General features: G+C 52.6%; 1 protein-coding gene across 3 annotated transcripts in view; it reads left to right on the top strand.

Moving 5' to 3' along the window:
• LOC122375480 (broad-complex core protein isoforms 1/2/3/4/5-like) overlaps window positions 1–24,554 on the top strand; it is a 28,893-nt gene extending 4,339 nt beyond the window's left edge. The window contains exons 3-7 of one of the 3 annotated variants that reach the window (XM_043354891.1): window positions 975–1,175; window positions 1,556–1,994; window positions 2,346–2,405; window positions 16,097–16,337; window positions 23,150–24,554. In XM_043354891.1, the coding sequence (XP_043210826.1) occupies window positions 975–1,175; window positions 1,556–1,994; window positions 2,346–2,405; window positions 16,097–16,337; window positions 23,150–23,363 (1,155 nt within the window). In that variant the 3' untranslated portion in view covers window positions 23,364–24,554. Of the gene's footprint in view, window positions 1–974; window positions 1,176–1,555; window positions 1,995–2,345; window positions 2,406–11,008; window positions 12,826–13,409; window positions 15,508–16,096; window positions 16,338–23,149 lie in introns of those variants that run through there. The other 2 variants (XM_043354896.1, XM_043354904.1) reach the window with 2 other exon arrangements.
• The last annotated feature ends 41 nt before the right edge of the window (window positions 24,555–24,595 follow it).

Genomic DNA, 24,595 nt, shown 5'->3' on the forward strand with positions numbered 1-24,595 from the left:
TAATTTATCTGTAATTCTATAGCCGTGAATGTAAACAAACTTTATAGGTGCCAGGTGGTCCATGAGTCATATCAGCAAAACATCCATGTTTTTTTGATTGAATACAAGTTGGTTTTAAACTGTTTGGCGGTTTGTATCAAAAGTCATAAGATAAAAACTGTGATTTATAAATAAACGCCTATTTCGCTTTCCAGCCTGTTTTGCGAGTGCTTAACCATGAGCCTAGAGTCAGAAATGGTTTTACTTGGCGGAAATCACTGCCAAAACTTGTTTATTATTTTCTAATTTGTTCCTAGTAGTGACAGAAAAGAATCATTGCATCCTGTATTTCCATTTGATAGTGTTTGATCGTCTTTTGTGACACAATGGTCGGTTGGTTTCGGTCGCGAGTGTTCGCTCGTGACGGTATGAGGCTATTTACCCCAGCGTCATAGGTCGGTCGCTCATCATTTTTAGTGGTTTCCCGACCATCCGGTCGGTTGCTTGTCACAGCGTGGCCAAATTGGTGATGTTACGGGGAAAGTCACCCCCAATGAAAAGCATAATGACATCCTCAGAAATTTAAAAATTACATCATCACAACGTTTTTGTTCTGAAAGCATACCTAGTGTAGTAATAAAGACTAAAAACGTTCTAATGTACGATTCGCACCGTCATACTCGTACTGTCGCGCTTGCAATGTTTTTTTTTTTACATCTTTGATGACAATATTTGATTTTTTTACTTTCCACCAGAGCTTGACGTCAGGTATAGTTTTTCCACATAACTTGTAAAAACTGCACCTAAAATGACACTGAAGACGAGTTTTTTGAAAATAGTGACATCCTCATACGACTTTTTTTATACATCCTCCCCCTAACGCTAAACCAATTTGGCCACACTGGCTTGTCACCTTGCGTAAATATCTCGTATCTATGATGCACCGCTCGTTCTCGCGGTCTCCGGCTAACCGTGTCTGTATCGCTCCGTTTCAGTCCAACCCCCACCCGCACCCGATCGTGATCCTGCGCGACGTCAGCCAGTACAACATGGAGCTGCTGCTGGACTTCATGTATCACGGCCAGGTGAACGTGGCACAGGAGCAGCTGCCCGAGTTCCTCAAGGTCGCCGAGCTGCTCAAGGTCAAGGGTCTGGCTGACGAGAAACGCGAGGAGGCGGTACGCGCCGGGCCCAATGTGAGTGGACGGTTCGCTGTGGTTGAGGGGGCGGGAGTCGGTTGGTAGAAGGGTGAGGTATGGTGAATGGATCATCTTCATGCTATTTCATTTCAATTATAATTTAGTTTCCTGATGTCAGTAATGTTTGATTTTAGTCTACTCAGCCATTTTCCTTGGGTCGTATTAGTGACATTTTTAGGCGTTACGGTTCTGGTTTATTATGTCTCTGCAAAAGATAACTCAGTAGTCTGTCAACTGGCCATGCGAGTACACCGAATTGTGGATATCACAAACGATTGATTGATGTTCATTCTTCGAACGACTCACACGATTTTAACTACGCCTTAATAGCTCCTTGGCAATTATATCGCCTATAACTCCGTTCCTTCTGTACACAGGGTCAGCCGAGCGGCGTACGGACACCATCCTCGTCGCCCGCGCCGCCGCCCTCACAACCCACCGCGCCAGCCCCCGACGAGTCTCCGCCACCGCCCGCCAAACGCCACCGTCCGCTGCCGCTGCCGGGACTGCTGCACCACCCGCCGCCGCCGGCGGCAGCCGCCCCCGCCCCCGCCCCCGCCGCGCCGCCGCCGCCGCCGCCCGGCGCGGGGTACGTGGAGCAGGCGCCCGTGAAGCGGGAGCCCGTGGATACGGAGCTGGGGGAGTACGGCGCTCAGGAGGCGCACGGCACCCCGCCGCGCTCGGGCGGCGGCGGCGACGAGCGGCTGCGGGCGCTCCACCCGACCGGCCTCTCCCCGGAGGCCGGTCGGGTGGAGGTGCCGGCAGAGGTGGCGATGGAGGAGGCCGAACAGCCGCTGCCGCCAGAGGCCAGCCGAGGTGAGCGGCGAGTGGGGCGGGAGGGTGAGGGGAGGACAATGGGGATGAAAGAGGATGCAGAGACTACATTGAAGGAAGCGACACTTGAGCAGTTAGGACGGTTATGAACATTGAAAGGGAAGCTCATGAAGAGAGAGGACTGCAGAACAGAAATGAAAGCGAACCGTTGAACTTTTCCGTTCCATCAGCCTCTCACGTCCGCTCTTGCTTCAGCTAGCTGATACCGTGCCTCCACTTCGTCGCTGCCTTTGTCCCTCCTTTTTTACCAAATTCTCCCATTTCATCTGTCTCTTTCCACGTGGATGATCTCTACTGTCCCCGTCTAACCCCTGCGTCTATCTGTGTCCACAGCGCAACCCGTCGGTCCCGGGCCGTCAACAGGGCCTCACGAAGCCAGCACCGACCCTCTGAGTGAGTACCCGAGACACCCAGGCCCAGGGCGCGGTCCACCGCCCCTGTGGCACCGGTCAGGCAGCATGTGAGAAGGGGCGCCCGGCGGTCGGCGGCGGCGGAATGGGACAGTAGACAACGCTCGGTCGCTTGGGGCCTCACAAGACTATCGTCAGGTTTCTGCTCCGACATTTTTTGGCACCACCAAGCTTTTACTCATGGAAAACTTCGGTGACCGGATTTTAGCTTAGTCTGCCTGTTAATAACATTAGTTTAAAAAAGAAAACAATAAGTAAAATTACAATGTAATTCTGCATATGGAAGTGAGGATAATAATTTATGCAGATACGTATCACATTTTTTTATTCGGCTTAAGCCCTACTGTAAAATTGCTAAACGAATGCCACATTGTCATATAATACACTCGGTAATTTTTACCAGACGGCAGACGCCGTTTCAGACACGTAGGTAAGCTTCATAAGGAAACTGCACACTGAGCAGGAAAGGTCTTTTGGAAAGTACGAATCCCTCCTAACTGGACGGTGATTTAATTATGTGATTTTTACGCCAGTAACGATGGCCTTTGTGTCGCCGTCCCTGGGAAACACGTGTCCACTGCCCGCCCGCCGCCGCCGCCGCCGCCGCCGCCGCCGTCCCGCGCCGCTGGCGCTCAGTGTGCGTAGACCGACTGTCATGCCGCGATGTTATCTTCACTCTCACTTCACGCCTTCCATAAGCTGTACCGCCGCTGCGCCGGTCAATCCGGCCGCCGCGCCGGCCCACCAGGCTCGGCGCGGCCCTTGTCTGTCTGTCTGTCTGCCTTGTCTGTCTGTCTGTCTGTCTGTATGTATGTATGTATCTCTGGCTGTCACCCCGCCCAACTGTGACGGCCTACCCCTCCCCCCTTACTGCACGCTGCACTCTGCATGCATTTCGGCAATGTCGGCCCGCCAGCATGGCGCCCTGTTGAAGCGAATATGTCAGCCGCCATCGACACCAGTTTCGGCCCCCGGCCCCAGCGGCTGGGCCAGGGACAGAGTCGGATCATCACCTAGGTCGATGACGCTTTTTTCCTTCGTTTCATTAGTGAAAGGTGGCTTTACCGTTATTAGAGGCTCTCCAGGGTGGGCACGCTGGCGACACAGTACGTCGCTTCATAGAGGGAGGGGGGCTAAATGCATCCGACTCTCCGGTTCATCTACGCAGTCGGCTCCAGCTATACGGGTGTGAGGACAGATCGTGATTGGGGAGTAGGTAACGCTGTGGTGGTTTTCACGATATAATGATGTAGTCGCTGCGCTCCAATATCAGGGAACGGGGAATCAGTAACGTGCTGTTAGAAGTTTTATAGTGGCGAACCGTCTGACCTGCGCAGGTTTGGAGATCGCCTGCCCCTAGGTAGTTGTCGGCTGAAGGTGGGATAGATAGCTGAAGCTGATGATTTCATATTAAGTCAGAACTACAAAAATAGGTGGATAATTTTAGTTCAGCAGGAAAACGTGATTTCCAAGCTGAATTGTGCTAGCTGGCTTTGGTTTGTTTGCCTGGCATTCTGATGAGCGGGCAGGCCTCATTTTGTTAGAAGTTAGTTTGACCTTTTTCAGCAGCGGTCGTGTTATTATAATCTGGCATATCAGCCAAGCATTGAGCACAGAGCGGGTTTGCAGCGGTGAGATCCCCTTTGTTTAAAGCGAAAGCATACCAGAACTTTTTGCACTAATGCAGTGAGCAAGCAGTCATTTTGTTAGCTGTTGCGGCGAAACGATCTGATTGTTTCTGGTTTCCGCCGTGCGCTGGTTGTAGTCTGCGCCTGGTGCCTGGTGACTGGAGAGCCTTTCATTTGAAATCGAGTGAAAGTCACCGGGCGTGTAGAATAGCAGATTGTTACGGACGGGTTTCATCAGCGTTATTCGTATCCAGTTTTAATGACTGTTTTTTTTTTTTTTTTGGAGGAAGACAACTACCTACTGAACCATGAATGATGAAATGCTTCAAATATTCCAGTAGTTTGTTTCTGCAGCGTGCATTTTTTCATTTTCATGCGAAACAGCAACCATGCGTATACTCAAACGTCAAGGTGCTAGGTGTTTCATTCGAATACCCCCGAGTACTCGTACTCCCTGACCGAAGAGTGACGCCATTCTTATCTGCGACTCCCTACCCACTCCTCTCCACGGATTTGAGACTCGTACTTACCAACCGTAGCGTGATTGAGCAGGTGTGCGGTTTTCGGACGGTATGAACCCGCTACTGACGCCACGCGAGGATCAGATGTCGGTCCGTTAGATCCGATCACGGCCCAACCGGTTCGTGAATTAGGTACTTGAGTCGCTGTTACCTCATCGTCGTGATAAGACGTACTACAGAAAGTCGTGAACTCGCGATGCGTCGTCTATGGCGCTCTGAAATCGAGCGGCGGCGGTGGCCAGTCAATGGTGCAGCGTTTCGAGCCGGGCTAGCGGCTATTCGGATAACATTGAGCCGGATGTTCAAGGCCGAATGCCGGGCGTTTTTTAGCGGCGTGCATTCCTCATCTTCCCTCCCCTAATCTGATGAAGTCAGCTGGGCACAGCGTGATCGCACCGCGATGTTTGGGGACCCCATGGGGTGGCTGTAGGACCCAGGGCCGTTGCGCGGTCGGCCCTGGCCACCCCAGCCCGCGCTCAGGGGTTCCTCGGGTGCGTTCTGCCTCCGACCGACCGCCGGCCCGGCCGCCGCCGCCGCGGAGCATGAGTGAAAGTGAGTCCGGTCATGGTTTTCGACTGGTTACGTCTGCGCTGGCTCACGTAGGCCGCGGCGCTGACGCCGATACGGGCCCGCGCCGCCCTCGGCGGGACAGAAATGACGCCGCCGCGCCGCCGCCGATGATTTGCACGTGCATTGCACGCGGCGTGGTGAATAGGAATGAGCGCCGGTGATTGATGCACGGCCGGCCGAGTTGGCCGCCGCTGACGGTGTCCATGGGCGAAATGTTTCGAAATGATGGGAGCCTGTCTTGGAGTCGTCTGTGACACTCTGCTGCTTTGGCTTTGAGGAAAGAAAATGAATGAAAATGAATACAGTCACCGGAGAACGTCATTCCTGCGTTTATGATTGATTTGTTAATACAGTTTCAGTGAGTAATTCAACTTACTTGGCCGTCTTTATCATTTGTTGGGGACCAGCAGGCATATTTGAGAACTCGAGAAGCTTTTGACCGTCCAGCTCCGCCTGGCAGCTGGCTCAGATAAACATCTCAGAACCACCTACTTTGCAATACTTTACCCCAATGTTTCTGCTTGCTCAATGCACCGATCATTTCGCAACCGCCCAGAATTCATGACCACCGCTATTTGCTAAGCAGTTGGATGCCGAGACTAGCCGCATCATTGCGTTCCGACCGTGGCTTTCCCGACCGGAGCTTTCCTGACAGGAGCTTTCATCAAGTATAACGAGTAGTGTCGGGTTGGTGAAACACCAGCTGAGTGTGGACTGTCCGTTTCGTGCTGACCCGTTACACCGGCCGGCGCGCCGGTTTCACCCGATTCCGGGCGACTTTCCTGGCCCGCGCTGGGTTTCGCAACGCGTCTGACCGTCTGTCTGGCCGCCGGCCGGGCCCCGCCGCACACAGCCGCTATTTGAGTTCGGAAGTGGCCAAAATGCGATAACTCGTTAACCAGTTGACATTTTGCCAAGCAATTTTTATTGTATGTGAAGTCAACCGTAAGGTCACATATGGGAACGTATGAGCATCCATACTCATACATCCTTGCCGTAAAAAAAATATTTTTGCTTGTAATCCGCGGATGACGGGTATATCCCATAACGTGAGTGACTCGGGAGGGGATTCTGCATAGCTTCCCTGCTGTCTTCGAAACTACTCGTTCAATACTAAAAGTTCAAACGGCTTCTGATAGGAATAGCTGACAAACGAAACCTAACTTTGTCACAAAAGGTCATGGAAAGGTCATGGGTCACACAAGGTCATGGAAAAGGTCATGGAAGGAAATGTAAACATTTTTAAGGTCATGCGACTCATTTTTAATGGTCCATTTCGGCAAAAGCATCTAAAAATGATGTCATCTGGGTCGTCCGATTCGAAACTATTTCCATTCGTCAAATGAAGGTCAGGTCACGGCGAGGTCAGAAAGGCCAAATTTTGAAGTTGAACATTCTCAACAAGAAAGATGTGCATCGGATGCAATTTGAGCTCTGGAACACGGTGATGCTATTCGTTTTGGTTTTTGATGTCAAGAACGTACTGAAATTGCCTTTGCAATATCGAAAATTGTGATTAACCGACTACGGTAAAATGCAAAAGCCGATAACATTGCCATTTCTGAAGATATCTGGCTGAAACTTTCCCAAAGCAATGCAAATGTTACATACAAAAGCCAATAAGGTTCATTCTGGTCGATGGCTGCTCCCCAAAACTCTTAATGTTATCAACCATATCGGACATTCTTACGATGTTCTGTTGGCTGGATGTCTTTTTGCTTTATTGAATTTGATCAGACTACATTCAGTTAACCCGCGCCCCGTAGGGGGGGGGCCGAAACGGCCCCTCCCTGTTCTTTTCCGTCAATATCTCCTAAATGGCTGGAGATATCGCCACCAAACTTTCAGGACCCCTCCGGGCATTAATTTTACACATTGTGACCAAAAATTTTTCCAGATGCTATGATAGGTTGGCCACAAATGACGTCAGAATGACGTCATGTTCTGTCATTTTCGACCGAAAAAAGCCTTTCGCGAGAAGACCTGTCAGGCCTACAGCTTTGAAGATACAGAAAAATGATCAAGACATAAAAGGTGTAGAATTGACAGGGCTACAAAACTGCTATCTCGGATTTCTGAATTTTTGAATTTTGACCCCCAAAAATCAAAAAAGCATTTTTTTTTTATATATTTGCCAAAAAATCCAAAAAGTTTTTTGAGTTTCGAAAAAACCGGAATATATGTGATAGTACCTACCATTTTCTATCCACATACCAAATTTCAGATCAATACCTCGTTTTTTGGCCAAGTTATAGCGAAAAAACTGTTCAAAAATGATGACGTCAAATTTTCAAACTCAATTTTTGGCAATTCTAGACATTGTAGAGCAAAATAAAGACCACCATTAGACTCCCCGTGACAAGCTGCATCGAATCGATACCCATTTTATGCAAAAATATCAACTTTGAAATTTGACCTAATTTGACCTGACCTTGACCTGACCTTCACCGAAACGTGACCTAGGCTGGCCCCAAAGGCTGCCTAACCCACATAATCGCATTTGCCATGTAAAATGGACCATAAAACATGTATCACACGACACTTTCATTTTGTGACCCCCGGTGACCTGACCTCGCTGTGACCTGACCTGGTATCAGTGACCTCAGATAGCAAAGTATGTGTTTGACGAACAATGTACCATCGATGGTTTTCAATAAATTACCAATTTACTCGATTTCACAACACATTTCTTGAAATGCCTGTGAACGGTGAAAATCCGACCTTTGACCTGACCTGTGACGTCATCGGTTTGACCTAGGTCAATGAAATTTGGTCACAAGGTAGTTCTCCGGTGGGGCTATCGAACACCGTTTGAATTTTGAAAATCGGCCGGTAAATTTCCGAGATCTTAGGGGGGGGGGGGCCGAAACGGCCCCTCCCCTACGGGTGGTAGGGTCCGCCGATAGCCCTACGGGGCGCGGGTTAAGACGACGTACATTTATTGGTCACCAGAAAGTATGCCCACAAGTCAATCGACAATCGACAACCAACAAATGCAATCGACACGAGCGTCGAGCACCCCTCAGCACAAGCAACTGCCGGGAGCGATTAGACGGACCGCGCTCCTCTCTCGCAGCTGATTGGTCAGCTGCCGAACCGCACGGACGTCAGCTGCACGGCCGCCGCCCGGCCGACCTGACCGGGGTCGGCCGGGCGGCGACCTAGCGTCACTAAAACTGCAATAACTTTTGCCGGCAGTGTGATGCCGACCTAATTTTTTCAGCAAATGAATAACAATTGTACGGTATATGTTATGGACGTTGTCTCGATGTGAAGCACGCTGTGCGTTTTTTGGTAGGCCTATGTAAATATTGAAATCCTCAAGCCCTTCTGCTTTGTGCAAGTGTGCAACAATTAGCTTACAATAACTGAGTGGGAAGTTTTTTAGATGCACTTTTGTTACCAATGGATTCCGCACATTTTCCCCTTTCAGCTGATATCTTACTTACGCATGTTCAAGCAAAGAATATGACAGGAGACTCGTCAACATTTACATGAAAATCGCAGCACAAGTTCGACCTCACGGAGCAAAACAAAACGGTGTACTTTGGGAGCCCACCAATATGTGCCAGAATGAGTAATATTTTTTCTGGATGATATTTTATACAGTCTGATCAATTTACGACCAGAAAATGTGAGAAAATCACACTTTAAAATTTGTCGAAAATTAGGGTATTGGCCACTTCCGAACCCAGATAGCGGCTGTGTGCGCCGGTCGCCTCCCGACTCCCGAGCGCGCGGCCAGACCGGGCGACGGGCGACCGAACTTTCACAGCGGTGATCAGCGCTGATAGATCTTTCCAAGGCCGTGCGGCGGCGGCTGCGTTCTACATGAACAATCGCTTGATGTGCGTTTGTGGTTTGGTTGTGAATGCTGAAGTATTACTCGTAGAGCTCAACACGCCGGTCGTTTTGGTCGGGCTTGACAATTATGACGGTAGATCGACCAATAGAGCACAACTGTTGGGCCATAGAGATCGCTCTTCTCCATCCATGTGTGGAAACCTTTCGCTGGTCGTTTCTCCAAGGACTAACGCCACTATAAGCGCTCACGACTTGCCAGGGATGGGAATAAGATTGCGTTATGTTTTGTTGCAGTTTTGGCATTATGTTAACCCGCGCCCTGCTGGGGGTCCTGGATTTCCACGCCCTGCTGGGGGGGGGGGGGGTGTTTGAACACCCCCCCCCCCTTGTAACTCGGCTCCTGGGCCACGTAGCGATACGCGGAAGGCGGCGTTCGAAAGAGCGTAAAAAATAATGACGAAATCACTTCGGTCAATTTTTTGGTCAGGTCAAAGGTCAGGTCACCAGAGGTCATTGAAGGCAAAATTTCGCCGATTTCCAGGTCGAATGTCGAAAATTTCCAAGAAGCCAACGCATAACTCGGGAACCAATAGAGCTACAGCGCCGCGGAAAAGCGCATTCGATAGCCCTATTAACGCCTTTTCTGAGTAATTCTCTCAGATTTTACCTAACGTCAACGGTTTTGCCTGCAGGGGGCAAAAACTGCAAAAATAGCCGAATTTTTCGAAAACAGTTTTTCTGCAATAACTTTTGACCCAAGCCTTGTACGAACTTACTTTTACCGGCATCGTGTTCCTCTCGTCAAGACGCATCGAATGAAGTATGACTTGACCTTGAAAGGTCAACTTGAAAATTTGACCTAAGGTCAAGGTCATGACCTGACCGGAAAGGGTCATGTTGCATATCAGTCGATCCGTATCGTCGAGCTGAACACATTTAAGGCGTTTTCATCGCTCTAGCATGCCTCTATCAAAAGTTATTTGCGAAAAACTGTTAGATACCATTCGTGACCTAAGATGACCTCAGGGCATAAACAAGAGTCACGGACACCATTTTCAAGTTCAGTGTGTCTAAACCACTTGTAATTCGGTGTTTGGGAGTGTTTATAATGTCTTTCATCCAAAAGAGGCGCATTTCAATTTTCTCCCATTGACTTATAATGGGGAGTTCGCAAAATTGACCTGACCTTAGGTCATCGATATCAAAATTCTGAGATATACATTTTGTACATGCTATTGCTCTTAGCAATCGCTGAATGTTTCAAAGCGATCGGTCACTCGGTGTAGCTATGACAGACATTGAAAGTTGTTATGAGGTGAGGTCACTTCAAGTGACCTGGTGACCTGACCTTGAATGACCTTGGTCTGAAATTTTCACAACATGTGTAGAATTGATGTATGATAAGGTGTACCAAAAACGGCGGCGCTCCGCGCCGCCGTTTTTGAGATATTCGCGAAAAACCACAAGGGGGGTGTTCAAACACCCCCCCCCCAGCAGGGCGCGGGTTAAGGCATGAGCCCAATCATGGCACTGGCATGCTGCTCAGTGAAATGACTGGAATTTATCACAGCTGTGTCCCTCTGCAGTGCAGGGTGCTGTGCTGTGCTCAAATTCAGTATGTTTTGGGGACGGAACATGTTGCTGAAAGTAACAAAAGAGCTGGAAACTGGCTGACGGTTCTTGCAATTGATAATGTTGGCATTGCTGACTTTCACATGCCAACGAAAACTGTGTCAAATGGTATTAGCTACCTGCTATATGCAATCAGTCTCTGAATGGGCATTTGAGGGTTACAGGCAATGGGCGCTGACACGGGAGACAATAGGATGTGTGGTATAGGAAGGAGTGGGACTGCTTTTCAGGCAGTGGTCGCTGAGGTGCGGCCGAATCGCCATCGGAAGGATGCTGACTGAGGCAGTCGGTCGGTAGGGTGCTGAGGCGATAGGTTCGGTAGTCCGGGATAGGGGATAGACAGTGGTGCCGATGCAGTGCAGTGGTGCTGAGCCGGCGGCCGGGTGCGGTGCGTGGCGCTGACAGCAGGCCGTCTCTCTGTCTGTTGGCAGGTGGAGGTCGCGGCCTGCTGTCAGTAGCCGTCGCCGCCGCCGCCTCGGCGCCGCTCTCGCACGCCGTGCTGCAGCGCTGCCCGCACTGCCCGGCCGTCTTCTCCAGCAAGTCCACCATCAAGGACCACGTGGCGCGCGTCCACTTTCCGGTGCCGGTGCAGTGTCGGCTGTGCGGCAAACTGTGCGCCAACCAGGGCGTGCTGCGCGTCCACCGCAGTCGCGTGCACCGGCAGCGCGCCTCACACGGCGGGGACGGCGAGCCGCCGCCGCCGCCGCCGGCCCGCCACTCGCTGGGTCACACCGCGAGATCAACCGAGACAAGGAGGGGCGAGGGCAACGCGTGAACGGCGGCGGAGGGAATGAGCGCGAGGCGACGCCCATCAGAGAGTTAAAAGGCCTCTCGTATAGGCTGGAAAGCTGAGAGTAATCTGAGGGATAAGAAAGAGAAGCTGAGAACTGGCTTGTGCAGAAAGTGATGACGAGGAAGAAAAAGACGAGGGAAAGCTGTGGGGCGCACAGTATGCAGGGGGAAAATTGGGAGGCTGGGAGAATGCGGTCTTGTGGAAAGGTGGCTGAAGTATGGATAAGACCGCGCAGTGTAGTGTGGGGTTTCGGGGAGGGGAGAGCAATAGCCCCTACCAAAAGACGCCTTTTGTATCATTTCGACTGTGGCTGTGAAAAAGAAATAACAACCTTTTGTCGCTGTAAAACACCAGCATACGGTTACAAGATTCAAGATTGTTAAAAGGACGAAAAGCTCACGCACAAGAAAGCGAGGGTACAGTCACTAATCAGTGGTGAAGGAGTGGTGATCCGATGACGATGACGTTGGTGACGATGATTTCGACGACAAGTGATAGGGAATCTGCTCAAGGAGATGGTCTGTGAAATCGCGCGGCGGTGGACGGACGCCGGAGTCGGCGCGCTCGGGGCTTTCGGCTGCTCAGGATGGTCTCTCTCGACGGGACGTCGGAGAGACGCCCGGGCCTTGGCTGTGGGACGTACGGACGCTGCGCGCGGTGACGTTACGGTACATGACGTAGCCGCCGTGCTAGCGGTGATTGGTGGTTGATGTCGTATGCTCAGGACTGGAGGCTGATGGTGGGGTCATGGTGAGACATGGATTGTTCTTTTGTACCGGGATGGGGAGGGATTCGACAGTGGTGTCTTTCGTGGGGAGAATAGTATCGCCTTAGCGTACGGAGTGGTCTGTAACAGTAGACGTTTTGTAGCGATTAGCGGGAGATTTGTTCCCGTGTTAAGTCGGCTCAGCGGGGTCGCAGAGACCCCGTGAATACCCTGTGGCTGTCAGTTGAGACTTTCACCGGCTTTCAATTGAGCCGATGAGGGAAGTGTTTGTACCCGTGTTACCTTACCAGACCCACTGGTTACCATTTACAAGTCGTAGCGCACAGTTACCAAGGTTCTAACAATGTAGAGGGGCGCGTCTTTTTTTAACGCACACTTAGCTTTCATCTTTCAGGGGTCTTGTGGTGCGTGCCGCCAGGCTGGCGAGCTAGCATAGTCGGTTTTTAACGATTTCCACCATGAAACGTGAACGTTACCTGGGCTGTGAGTTGTTTGGCGCGTCTCTTTTGGACGAGTGTGTGCTGCACCTGCCATGTGAAGTGTGCTTATAACCGGTGGTGGACTGCGCGAGGGAGCGCCGTGGACGCTCCCGAACCCAACTGCCATTCGCCTTTCCGAGTACTGCTTTAGGGGTCCGACGTGCGATCGGTCCGCTACGATATTAAGGCGATCCACCAGTGCTGCCCATGGGTTTGCTGCGACTGTCGAATACACGCTGCAAGGAGTAAGCTGGCCTCTTGCGGTGCCTCTGGAAAGTGACTTATCTGCTACACACCTCGGGGTAGCGAGGGACGTTTTGCCGTGGAAATCAGGGGGGATTGGGTTTGCCTGATCTGATTTGATCCTTCGCGTAACGGTTTGTCCCTTCTATTGACAATGCCTTTTAAGGAAGCGGTTTCTGCGTCAAAGAGCGGCTCCTGGGATGGAAAGAAGCAGACCTGTTTTGGACGGCCAGGGATGGGCGGAACTGGGTCGGGGATAGCCAGAGGTCGGCCAGGGTCGTTCGTAGGTCGGCCAGAATAGCTGAGGTTCACCAGGGCGTAGTCCAATGTCGGTGAGGGTTGGTATGAGGCTGTTAGGGATGGCTCGGGCTTGCTAGGGATGGTCAGCAATTCTGGAGCTCGGTCTTGAGTCATGACCAGTTGAGAGATCCTTTCCACAGACGGCCACTGGCAAGATGAGGCACGGTTGTTGGAGCATGGTCCGCAGTCCTGACCAGTAGCGAGAACCTTTCCACAGACGGCCACCGCCGGGCGGAGGCAGCTGCAGCTGGAGCGACGACTGACGCGTCCACGCCAACCCTCTGTTCTAGGTCGGATGCTGATTTGTCCCTATTGCCCCCACCTGTCCAGCAACTACGGGAAGCTCAAGGCGCACATCGGCAAGGTGCACTTCCCGGTGCCGGTCACCTGCGCCGACTGTGGCAAGGTCTGCAAGAACAAGTACGCGCTGCAGGTGCACAAGAGCAAGTACCACCGCCGTAGCTGGCGACTGGCGGGGCCGCCGGGCATCTACGGACCGCCGCCGGCCGGCTCGCCCGTCTCGCTGTGGCCCGAGCCGCCACTGGACGGCCCGCAGCTGGCGCGCCCGCCGCCACCGCCCCCGCCCCCGCCCACGCACGGCGACGGCGCCAAGATGCTGGTGGGCGTAACGACCAGCGAGCCCCGCGGCGGCTTCATGAGCTCGCGGCCGCCGCCGCCGGCCGCTGTGGCCCTGGATGAGGAGGACAGCGGGTAGGCGGAACTGAGAGTCGCGCGGCAAGCCTGACCAACGGGCGGAGCTGGGAGAGAGGCGGGTCGCCGTCTGCTCGGGCGAGGGAGACTCGCGAAGGCCTCACGAGGGGAGATTCGCGGCAACGCACAGTCAAGGAAGGTGCAAACGCTTCTGTGGTGCTGCTCGCGCTTTTGCGTTTTAGAGCGTCCTTGTCGAGTTGTATGCAATGCAGAGACTCTGTGGAGTAGTAGGTAAAAGTACGTATATTTGTAGTCATGCGTTCTTTGTCGCTAAACGAAGGCGAAAGTGAATCTACAAGCAGATAGGTATTTATTTTTGTAGGGGACTGACGTCGTGATTGTCGTTCCCTTCCCCTCAGCGTGTACGGGTCTAACCAGCTAGGTTTTGTATGTGCCTTATCACGCGCCTCCTCGTTTGTCGGGTTGTCGGGTGGTGTGATTTGCCCTGGTGCTGTCCTTGCTGGGTCGTGCAGCGTGGCTGCTATATTCTACTGAGTCTGTAGCCGAGTACAGTTGTTCGTGTCGTGTGACAAATCTGCAGCTCAATTCACCGGACTGCAAAGCCGCAAGATGACCTCGTTATTACCACTTTGGCCGTTTGAGCAAACAGCTTGTATTTTTATGTTCATTTTACTTAAGTTGGTATTATGTTTACCAGGAATCGGATCCTGTCGAAATACCTCCATGCGCAGTTACCGAGTAGTGATTGACGTACCCACATGTAGCATATTTACCCCCGCAGCCCCCGCCTGCGGTTCGGGTTGATAACCCGAGAGACAGTCTCGACCGAAACGCTTGCCTCATTGCTACTGGTACAGGTGTATGAATGTTTGTCATGTGTGTCTGCGTGTCTTTCCTCCGTGTTAAACTGAAGTTACCAGCCGTGCTCACGCGCTCCGGCGCCCTGCAAGTGTCGTACAACGCTGCACGCTCAGTGGCGGCAGTCCAGTATACTCATCCGTTGTGTTCCGTTTGGCCGCCGCGTGGCACGTGGCACACGTTCAGCCACGTGTCGAATCGCACTGCCGCGAGGGTGCACGATGTGTTTGATGTCGCTCGAGCGGGTAGTCAAACGGTGTGATGATGCGTTGTAGGTTAGCTGACTAAGAAGTCCTAGAATGGCGTGTAGCGAAGTCGATGGCGCCCGATACCTCTGATGTGTTGCGGGACCTGGGGCCTGCGGGCCTATGTTTGTTGCGGGACCTGTGAACGGTAGTGAGTGACGTCTTCCAGAGAGCTGGGGGCAGGCGCAGGCCGGTGGCGTGCCCGGATCGAGGGAACGGGTACCGGAGCAGGAGTTCGCCCCTCGCAGTTCTGACCCTCTGCTTATTCATGCCGCGGAACTCACTTTGAAACATCTGATGCTCTTGACATTTGCATCGCGAGACAAGGACCACGGTTTTGGCAAACATTTTGAAAGCTGCGTCTTCCATTTAAAATGGTATCTTTACAAGCATACGAAAACCCAATTCCGTGTTGCGGGAGCCGTTCGATTGTAATGTTCCCAGCGCGGATGATCAAATGGCGAACCTGAGGGGATCCTGCCTCCGGTGTCCTTGCCCTTCGATCCGCGCACATGCCGCCTGATTGGTGACGCTAGGTGTAGTGGCCTGGGCCGTGTAGGCGCTTTGGTGGAAGTCTTTCTGAAGTGCGCAAATACAGATGCTGAGAGTTTTGTCCCTTGTTTTCTTCGCTGAGTGGCTTGAAGAGATTGGCTCAGTCACTGAGACCAGATACGCTCGACAACGTGTGATTCATAAGTCCATCTTCCAGTCAACAATGTATGGTTCCAGAACAGCTGTCAGCTGTGAGGGGGGACTCAGCTCTGTCCCGGTTTCACTAACGTCCCTCAGAACGATGTCACGATTACACCAATGTCGTTTGGTCCCATGGCGTCATCTGTCTCTTCTGTGTTGCAAGGTATGTACCACGCCACTCATTTATATCTTCGAAGGATACAGTCGCTTTTACATCTTTGCTTCCTTCAGTTGCTTTCGTAGAACGTAGATTCTTCTAGCACTGTCCTTTGCCGCCTGTTTTGATGTTTGTTGTTGATTGTACGCATCGATGTTTGAGCTTCGTGTTTTGCCGCATTGTTGGATGGTTTCATATCATTTGTTACTGCTGGGCTTTTCTGACTTCGTCAAGTTATAACGTACTTGTGTCCAGTCCCATTGAGTCAAGCTCTGAGTGACCGCCCCACTTTGACCTCTCATGCTGCTTTTCGTCGCCCGTTGATCTCTGACCTGACCCTGTGCGCGTCCAGTGCGTCTGCTGGCCGCCGCCGACCAGCAGGCGGGCACGGGCATCACGCTGCCCTCTGGGGTGACACTGTCGGCACTGGGGGCGGCGCCGGGCACCCCGCGGCCGGCGGCGCCCCAGCAGCTCGGCCTGCAGGGGCCGCAGCTGGAGCGGCGGAGCTTCCCGTGCTTCATCTGCGGCAAGGAGTTCGGCTACCCGCACCACATGCGCCGCCACGTGGAGACGGTGCACACACTGTACCCCAGGTGGGTGAGGGATTGGGAAGGGACGGTGCACAGTGCCACACCCTGTACCCCAGGTGGGTAAGGGAGTTGGAAGGGACGGTGCACAGTGCCACACCCTGTACCCCAGGTGGGTAAGGGAGTGGGAAGGGACGGTGCACAGTGCCACACCCTGTACCCCAGGTGGGTAAGGGAGTGGGAAGGGACGGTGCACACTGCCACACCCTGTACCCCAGGTGGGTGAGGGAGTGGGAAGGGACGGTGCACAGTGCCACACCCTGTACCCCAGGTGGGTGAGGGAGTGGGAAGGGACGGTGCACACCCTGTACTGTACGTGGGTTAGTCGCGGCCCGCGGACACAGGTGGTCGAGGGACTAGGGAGGGTGAGAGCACCAAGACTGATTAGTGGGTTATGGAAATGTGGATGGGACGACTTGTGTCTTGCCAGAAGGGAGGCGGCGATGGACGATGTTGAGATGTCAGAGCTGCGGTATTACTGACTTTGCCCCCTGACAAACTAAACTTTGCACCTAGCCACCCATGTATTTTGGTGGAAAGCTATACGGGTGATTAGAAATTGTTCGCATTCTTTATCGTGGTGGTATTCTTGTGACATGGTTTGCATTGACGGTTTTATTTTTACGGTTTTATGCGGTATTTCAGCACCGAAAGATGTATAAGTCTGAGACTCTGAGATGTTGTTTGGCTTAGCTTTCAAAAGGCATGTACGTAAGATGGGACATTGGTGATTGATGATAAGCATTTTTAAGAGCTGCTCCATAATTCGGGTGGCTTAGCTGCATGGTGTATTATGTCGTCAGTGTCACCTACCACGCAACTTCAATATAGTGTACGTGTCGAGCATCGACGTGCGTGTTGTAGGTGCGTTGATCCCCACTCCCTAGGTCAAGAACTTCGCATCGGTTACTCTGCCAGCGGCAACTGTGTATTGTATGGTCGTATAGTGTATAGTGATAAGAGTTTGGAAACGTATTTCTGTATTAATCACTACATGCTGCACAACACCAGCGAACACCTCCCGCGCGCCGACGCGACTCCCGCTCACTCCGCGTCCCCTTTTCAAGGTAAGTCTACCCGACCGTATATGTGGCACACTGTGACGTCACTGGTATCCTTCGCGCTCCTTACATCCCCCTATCCTTAAAACAATTGACAGGAGCGCTGGGACACATACACTCACACGTAACGCCTATTGCGTGTCACCTTTCGACCAAAGCGACTCGTCTTTGGAAGAAATCCTAGGCTATCATGCTCGTCCTCCGGTTCCTCCATCTTGTCCGGCGCTGAGTATCCAGTATCTGCTTCGGCCGGATCCTGCGTCTCCTCGGCGACACTTCGCTCGTCGACGTCTTCCGCCTCACTCTCTCCGAAGATCACTTCACCCTCTCCAGCGGAGATCGACCCCGGCTCTTCATCCGTGTCTGGTTCATCTTCAGGGTCACCCGTATAGTCTCCTTTCCAGCCCTTCAGATGTGCCCCATGGACTCTGTACTGCGCGCCTCTCCGTAGGATGATGTAGTCCGGGCGTTCTCTTCTCAGTACCTCATATGGTCCCTCCCAGAGAGGTTGTAGCTTTTGCCTGCGTCGTTGTTTCTTCATCATTACGAAACTTCCTTCAGCGAATCCGTCTCCCCTCGGCTCTTCCGTTCGACCACGCACCCCCTTCTTGATGTTTTCCAGCGCCTCCTTCGTCTTCTTCTGGACGCCCGAGCGCAAGTCCTTGTCGTACTCAGCATACGTCTTCACGACGTCTGGTACAGAAGCACCTTGCACTTCGTGCACTACGGCTCCCGCTGGCGTGCTTCCGTACACCAGCTCATGCGGTGCATACCCCGTACTGGTGTGCACTGATGTGTTGAACGCCGATGCCGCCCATGGCAACATCTCGTCCCACTCCTTCGTCTCCGCGTACGACCGGAGCAGGTCGCACAGGGTCGCGTTGTAGCGCTCCGTCTGGCCATTCCCCTGCGGGTGATACGCAGTCGTGCGCAGCTTGTTTATCTGCAGCAGTTCGCACAGGGACCGCATCAGGTCGCACTCAAAGTTCTTCCCTTGGTCCGTCAGGATCTCTCGACTGTTTGGGAAACGTCTGAACACCTTTGACACCTTCCTTGCGACCGTCCTTGCAGTTACATCCTTCAGAGCAAACAGCTCGACCCACTTGGTGAATAGGTCCGTCACTACGAGGACATACCTGTTGCCGCGATCCGTTCTCGGCAGAGGACCTAGTATGTCGGCACCCCACTGCGTCCCCGGTTGTCCCAAAACAGGTACGGTTCCGATTCCCTCTTGCTGCTTCGCCCGGTGGATCTTGCTCTTTGCACAGACCAGGCAGTTCCCGATCCAGCTTCTGACATCCTTCTTGACGTCAAACCAGTAGTAGTGCGCGGTTATCCTTGCCAAGGTGCGTCGCACCCCCATGTGTCCCGCACCAGGATGATCATGGGCGAGCTTGAGTACCGTTCTCCGGAGTCGAGTCGGTACCACGATCTGCTTTTCTTCTCCGTTCCTGGAGGATCTCCAGATGACTCCATCTTCCACCGTCAGATTTCCTCTGTCCTTCTGGTAGAACTTCAACTCCGGATCGTCTGTGTTCCACCGACCTCCAGTCAGCAAACCGTCCCGAACGACCTTCAAACGCTGGTCGGTTTCCACGGCTTCTGCCACGTCCGTTTCCGTCACCGCGACCCGTCGCGCCGGCTTCCGCGACAGTGCGTCTGCATGTGGGATGTCCTTCCCAGGGCGATACTCTATCTCGAAGTCGTAGTCTCCCAGCAAAAGCAACTTCTCCTTCAGGTGCTCTTCAGCATTGCGCTTGTCTCTGATGTACGTCAGGGGCTGGTGATCCGTGACCACCTGAAACTTGGCGCCCTTCAAGAAGTAGGCGAACTTCTTGATGCCGAAGATCACACCGTTTAGCTCTCGCTCCGTCGTGCTTTTCTTGGCTTCTGATGGCGTCCATCGCTTTGACGCGAACGCGACCGGCCTTCCCCCGTTCTCGAGAACTGCTCCGCATCCCAGTTCACTTGCGTCACATGTCAGGACGAACCTTTGGTTTGGGTCGGCTTCCGCCAAGGTCCGAGGTGACGACAGCTCTTCCTTCAGTCTGTTGAACGCCACCCTCTGAGCCTTCTCCCACTTGAAGGTTCTCTCTTTCCGCAGCAGGTCAGTGAGCGGTGCCGCGATCGCACTGAAGTTCGGGACAAACATGCGATAAAAACCACACAGGCCCAGGAACTGACGCAGCTCTGTCACGTTTTCAGGCTCTGGCCAGCTCTTGATGTTCCCCGTCTTGTCTTCCAGTGCACTCACTGCATCGTGGGCCACTCTGTGCCCCAAGCAGACGATGCTCTTCTGCGCGAACTCGCACTTGTCTGGGCGAAGCTTGAGCCCAGCGGCTTCCAACCGCTTCAACACTTCGTGGACCTGCTTCATGTGCAGTCCTTCGTCGTCTTCCTTTGTGAAGATGCAGATGTCATCTACATACGCCGTTACGAAGTCTAGACCCTCCAAGATCTCATCCAGAATACGCTGGAACACCTGTCCGCTCGTGCAGAGGCCAAATGGAAGAACGTTCCACTCCCACAGTCTGCCTCCAACTGCAAACGCCGTCTTGTGCTTCGTCTCCGGATCTAGAGGCACGTTGTGGTAGGCACTCTTTACGTCCAGGTGACTAAAAATCTTACCACCCCTCAGCTTCAACAGGACGTCACCCAAGGCTGGCATTGGGTATGCCTCCCTCGAGACCTGCTTGTTCAACTTCGAGTAGTCGCAGCAGATTCTCAGCTCGTTCCCTCCTTTCTTCACGATCACCACTGGGCTCGCGTACTCCGACGAGCTCTTGCAGATGGTTCCTCGTGCTTCCATTTCAGAAAGCTGGCGGTCTACCTCTTCCTGGTAGTGCAGGGGAATCTTGTATGGCTTTGATACGACTGGCGGACCACTCGTGCGCACCTTATACTGGAAGTTCTTCACCCGCCCGATATCCTCACCATCTCTAGCAAACAGCGACGGATACTGATCCAGGACGGCTTCTGGAACTCTCTTCACCGTGACCTGCATCTCACCACACTGAATAGATGCCTTCAGCTCCTTCAACGTGTCAAGCCCAATCAGCACGTCATCTGTCAGGTCCTTTACCACGACAAACATGGTGGCTTTCTCTGGTCCATCGTTCACCGTCATCTCCACCCACGCACAGCCTCTTGTGGCGAGCTCCGACCCGTCGGCTGTGGTGAGCGACGGAATCACCGCCTTTGACAGTTCTAGCCCTAGTTGACTGACCATCTTGTCGTTCATCAGGTTAAACTTCGTTCCTGTGTCAACCACAGCTTGGATCTGCTGACCCTCTATCGTGACGGTCATCTGGACTTCACTCGTTTGAATCCTCTTGCATCCGCTGCCATCTCTATCCGGCGTCTTGCCCTTTCCTTCCGGACACTGCGCCTTCAGGTGACCTTCTTTGCCACACCCGTAGCACTTACGGTTCCAATGCTTAGTCTCTGCTCTCTTCTTTGGACACTTACTGGCAAAATGTCCAGTCTGACCGCATCCGAAGCACTTCAAACCTGACCGGTTGACCTTCATCACCCGTGCTTCTGCGTTTCTCGAGTCATCGCGGTACTTCTCTGACAGTCGTATCGTGGTCATCTTCCTCACCAGTGTGTCCAACGACTGACAATTCGCTTCGTGGAGCCTGACCTGCCATGACGCCGGTGCACCCTTCACAGCGTAGTTAATCGCCATGATTTTCCAAGTATCCGCTTTCCCTTCAGGTACAGCTTGTTGCACCTTCTCGTACACGTCGTTGACGTACTCTCTCGGATCTTGGTCGTGACTCAGCTGCATGCGGTCCAGATCCCTCAGGATGAATGCTTTCACATGCTGTGGCTCCAGACACTCGGTGATGCATTCTTCTATGTCCTTCAGACTCGGTACAGACTCGTCTGTTTTGGGAAGTTTCTCTTCCACCCTTGTCGCTAGCCATTCAGACTTCGACTCCATCCCGACTGCATAAATGCACAAGTCGTACACTTCAGACTCAGACATCTGGTCCACGGCCACTCGCCGCCTCATCTGTCGAAAGAAACTTCTGAAATCCTTCTGGTTGAAGCTTGGGAGGCCCAAACTCCCACCCCAGCTCCGAGTTCTCGGTGCATAAGCCATGACAGCACCACCTCCTTGGTTTGTTTGCAACACACCACCGTTCTCACCCCCAGCCTCCTGCTGGTCGGTCATTGCTCCCTGTACCACACCGTACAGTCGATCTGCAGCACACGTTTCCCCGGATCGTCCCGATCCACTGCTTCAGACAGGGCTCTGCAACCCCAGAAACACATGTGGCAACCTTTCAATTCGAGATCCCACCGCTGATGATAAGAGTTTGGAAACGTATTTCTGTATTAATCACTACATGCTGCACAACACCAGCGAACACCTCCCGCGCGCCGACGCGACTCCCGCTCACTCCGCGTCCCCTTTTCAAGGTAAGTCTACCCGACCGTATATGTGGCACACTGTGACGTCACTGGTATCCTTCGCGCTCCTTACATATAGCGTCCCCATTTTTTGGTATGTTGGACTCACAAGTCGTTGCATAGCTAGGTAAGATACCACGCTAACGAAATAACTGCTAAGAAAGTGATCGTTACTTTCTCATCAGGTGAATCCATATCCAAGGTTGTGTGGTGGAGAAAGGCGGGTCGGTAAGAATATCGAGCGTCTAATAATAGTGCAGGGTCGAATGTTGTTAGCCCGCTCCGTGGCGGGGGATGTTCACTGCCACGGAGCTAGTTACTCCAAGGTCTGACGATTCCACGAATTTATGCGCACCAAGGGTAGCCCTGAAACAGGGAAAGGCTGACCTCAAGAAATTGGTTTAGACATGTAGTCAGGGAACCAGCTTGCAAAGTCTTTGGAGGAAGCAGGTTTAGCTAAAACCTGCAATTAACTCCATCACATGCGATCTTGGCTACTTGAGACATCAGATTAAAATGTCATTACCCTCACTTTTAGGCATGGTGTGGCCATAAAATGTTCCTTTCCGATCCCAGATTGACTAATTTGTTTTCAATTTAACTTATTCCAAGGTCTTATCCTTGTATTTTACGGGGACTTGTCATTGCTATTGTGTTCGCAAGCAGGTGCTTCAGTGGCTTGAATATTTATGTGAGCAGAGTGTGCTCTAAACCGATCGTACAATCTTGTAGGTAGGTATATGCCTTGCAATCTGCTTGCCTAATGTTCAAGCTCTTATGCCTGTCTTATTGTGCAATCTTCGTCACACATTATTAAGGTTGTCATAATAATAAGCTTTCCTGCATTTTTCCATTTCCCAAACTGACCACCGATTCGTTTACGAAACTCCTTGACCCGTGCCACGGGTACGCCACTTTCAGAGCCCGTCTCCCACAGACCTTTCCCTCGTGCCGAACGGCCGCGCTCGCCCCGCATTGCTGCGGTGGCAGTCATTGGGGAGCGGGCGGGTGGATTTTTACCCCTCCTCCCCGCCTTGTGGCCTCGTTACGCCGCTGCTGACGGACTCAGCCTAACTGGTGGGCTGATTGGCGGTTTGGCTGGGCTGGTCCAGCTGCGGTTTCATTGAAGGCCGACTGAAACGTGGGCACTGGACACGCTGGACACTTCGCTACGATACCCAGTTGATGTTTGATTAGTGTGTATTATCTTTTAAGTTTGTTGTGTTCGGGAGTTTGTATGACAATTTTTGTATGTACCGCTACTGCTGCTTCGTCAACGTGATTTGTTAATCTTTCATCGCTGAACCTCACCGATAACCCCCCGTTTTTTTCCCACAGCTACGTCTTCTGCCCCGAGTGCGGCCGCGTCTACAAGAACAAGAACAGCCTGAGCGTGCACATGTCCATGTACCACAACTCTCAGCGTCGCGCCGCACAGCGCGAGCAGGCGCTACAGGCGACGGCCCAGGCGCAGGCGCAGGCGGCCGTCGGCGCCTGGCAGGCGGACATGTCCTCCATGGCTACAGCGCGGCAGGCCTGGCCGGCCGAGTGACCCCGCGGCGACCCCGAGTGACCCGCAGCGACCCGCCAGTGACCTACGGAGGGCCCTGCAGTGACGGCTCTGCAGTGACAGCTCCGCAGTGATTCACAGTGCAGTGACGGGACTTGGGTGACCATGCAGTGACTACAAACTCTGACAAGCAAACTACAAACGGTGATCAGAGTGATCGTGATTTGAGGAGCACCGTAGAACTCCCAAATCGATGAGATCGCTGTGACGACCAAATCTCTGGACGCAAATGGTATCAACAGACTTGGAGGAACAATGAATGCATGGTGTCTCGATTTGCCTAAGAAACGGAGAATACTCGCCTATGGAAGGGGAAGGGAACAGTCAATGGATGTTTTTGTATGCTGCGTATCTCAGAAAGTGTGAACTGAATCTTGAGGTCAGGTGAACTGAATTGAGCTCGCAGCCGTTTTCGGCCGGAAGGGCTGCTGCCGGCGATTGCGCCAGCATGTTGATAGCCGTGTCGGAAGGACACATGGTGCCGCCGGTACTTAGTGACGTCATCAGTTATTTGATGACATCACACTGGACTGAGCGGCCGCCATCAGAAGTGAGTGCCAAAGGCCGGACTGGCCTGCCTGGGGATGGGGGAGTGGGGTCGACACCGGCCGGGTGCCGACGCGGTGTTCCTATGGACTGTCGCACCCAGTACAGGGTAGTGATGGAGGGCCGGGTGGGGAGGGGGCCTGGGGGTCTTCCCGCGCAGTTCGAGAGCCCCCATAGACCAGTAGCCAGCCCGCCTCGTAGTTCCGGCGTGCGCAGTAGCCAAAGCCCCGCAGTAGTGCGAAATGTGTTCAGTATTATTGGTTGTGATACCGATGCAAGTTTGTGCTCTTTTGCGAGGTTTTTGCCCGCGCTTTGACTGCTGCCTTCATTTGATATCGTGATGCTTAATTGTTCATTGACTGGTAGTTACTGTTTTGACACTATACTACTTTGCAGCTTATATGCGTCTATTGTCTTATTTTGATACATTTTTATTTTGATAGCGCTGAGCGCTCTAAACATGGCAGCTGTACCCTTTTCGTTCGTGTCACTCAGTGTTCTGACGTTACTACATGTGGTATTGCTTTTCACCGTAATCAGGACATTTCTGGCATTGTTTTGCACATGCATCGATGTATTTTTTAGTTGGACAATACAGGAAGGTCCAATGGCCTAGTGAATGATAAATCGTTCTTAATTGAAGCAAGACTATATTCCGCCATTCAGAC

Source organism: Amphibalanus amphitrite, unplaced genomic scaffold (genome assembly GCF_019059575.1).
Source record: "Amphibalanus amphitrite isolate SeventyFive unplaced genomic scaffold, NRLGWU_Aamphi_draft 000041F_arrow, whole genome shotgun sequence".
Lineage (NCBI taxonomy): Eukaryota > Metazoa > Arthropoda > Thecostraca > Balanomorpha > Balanidae > Amphibalanus > Amphibalanus amphitrite.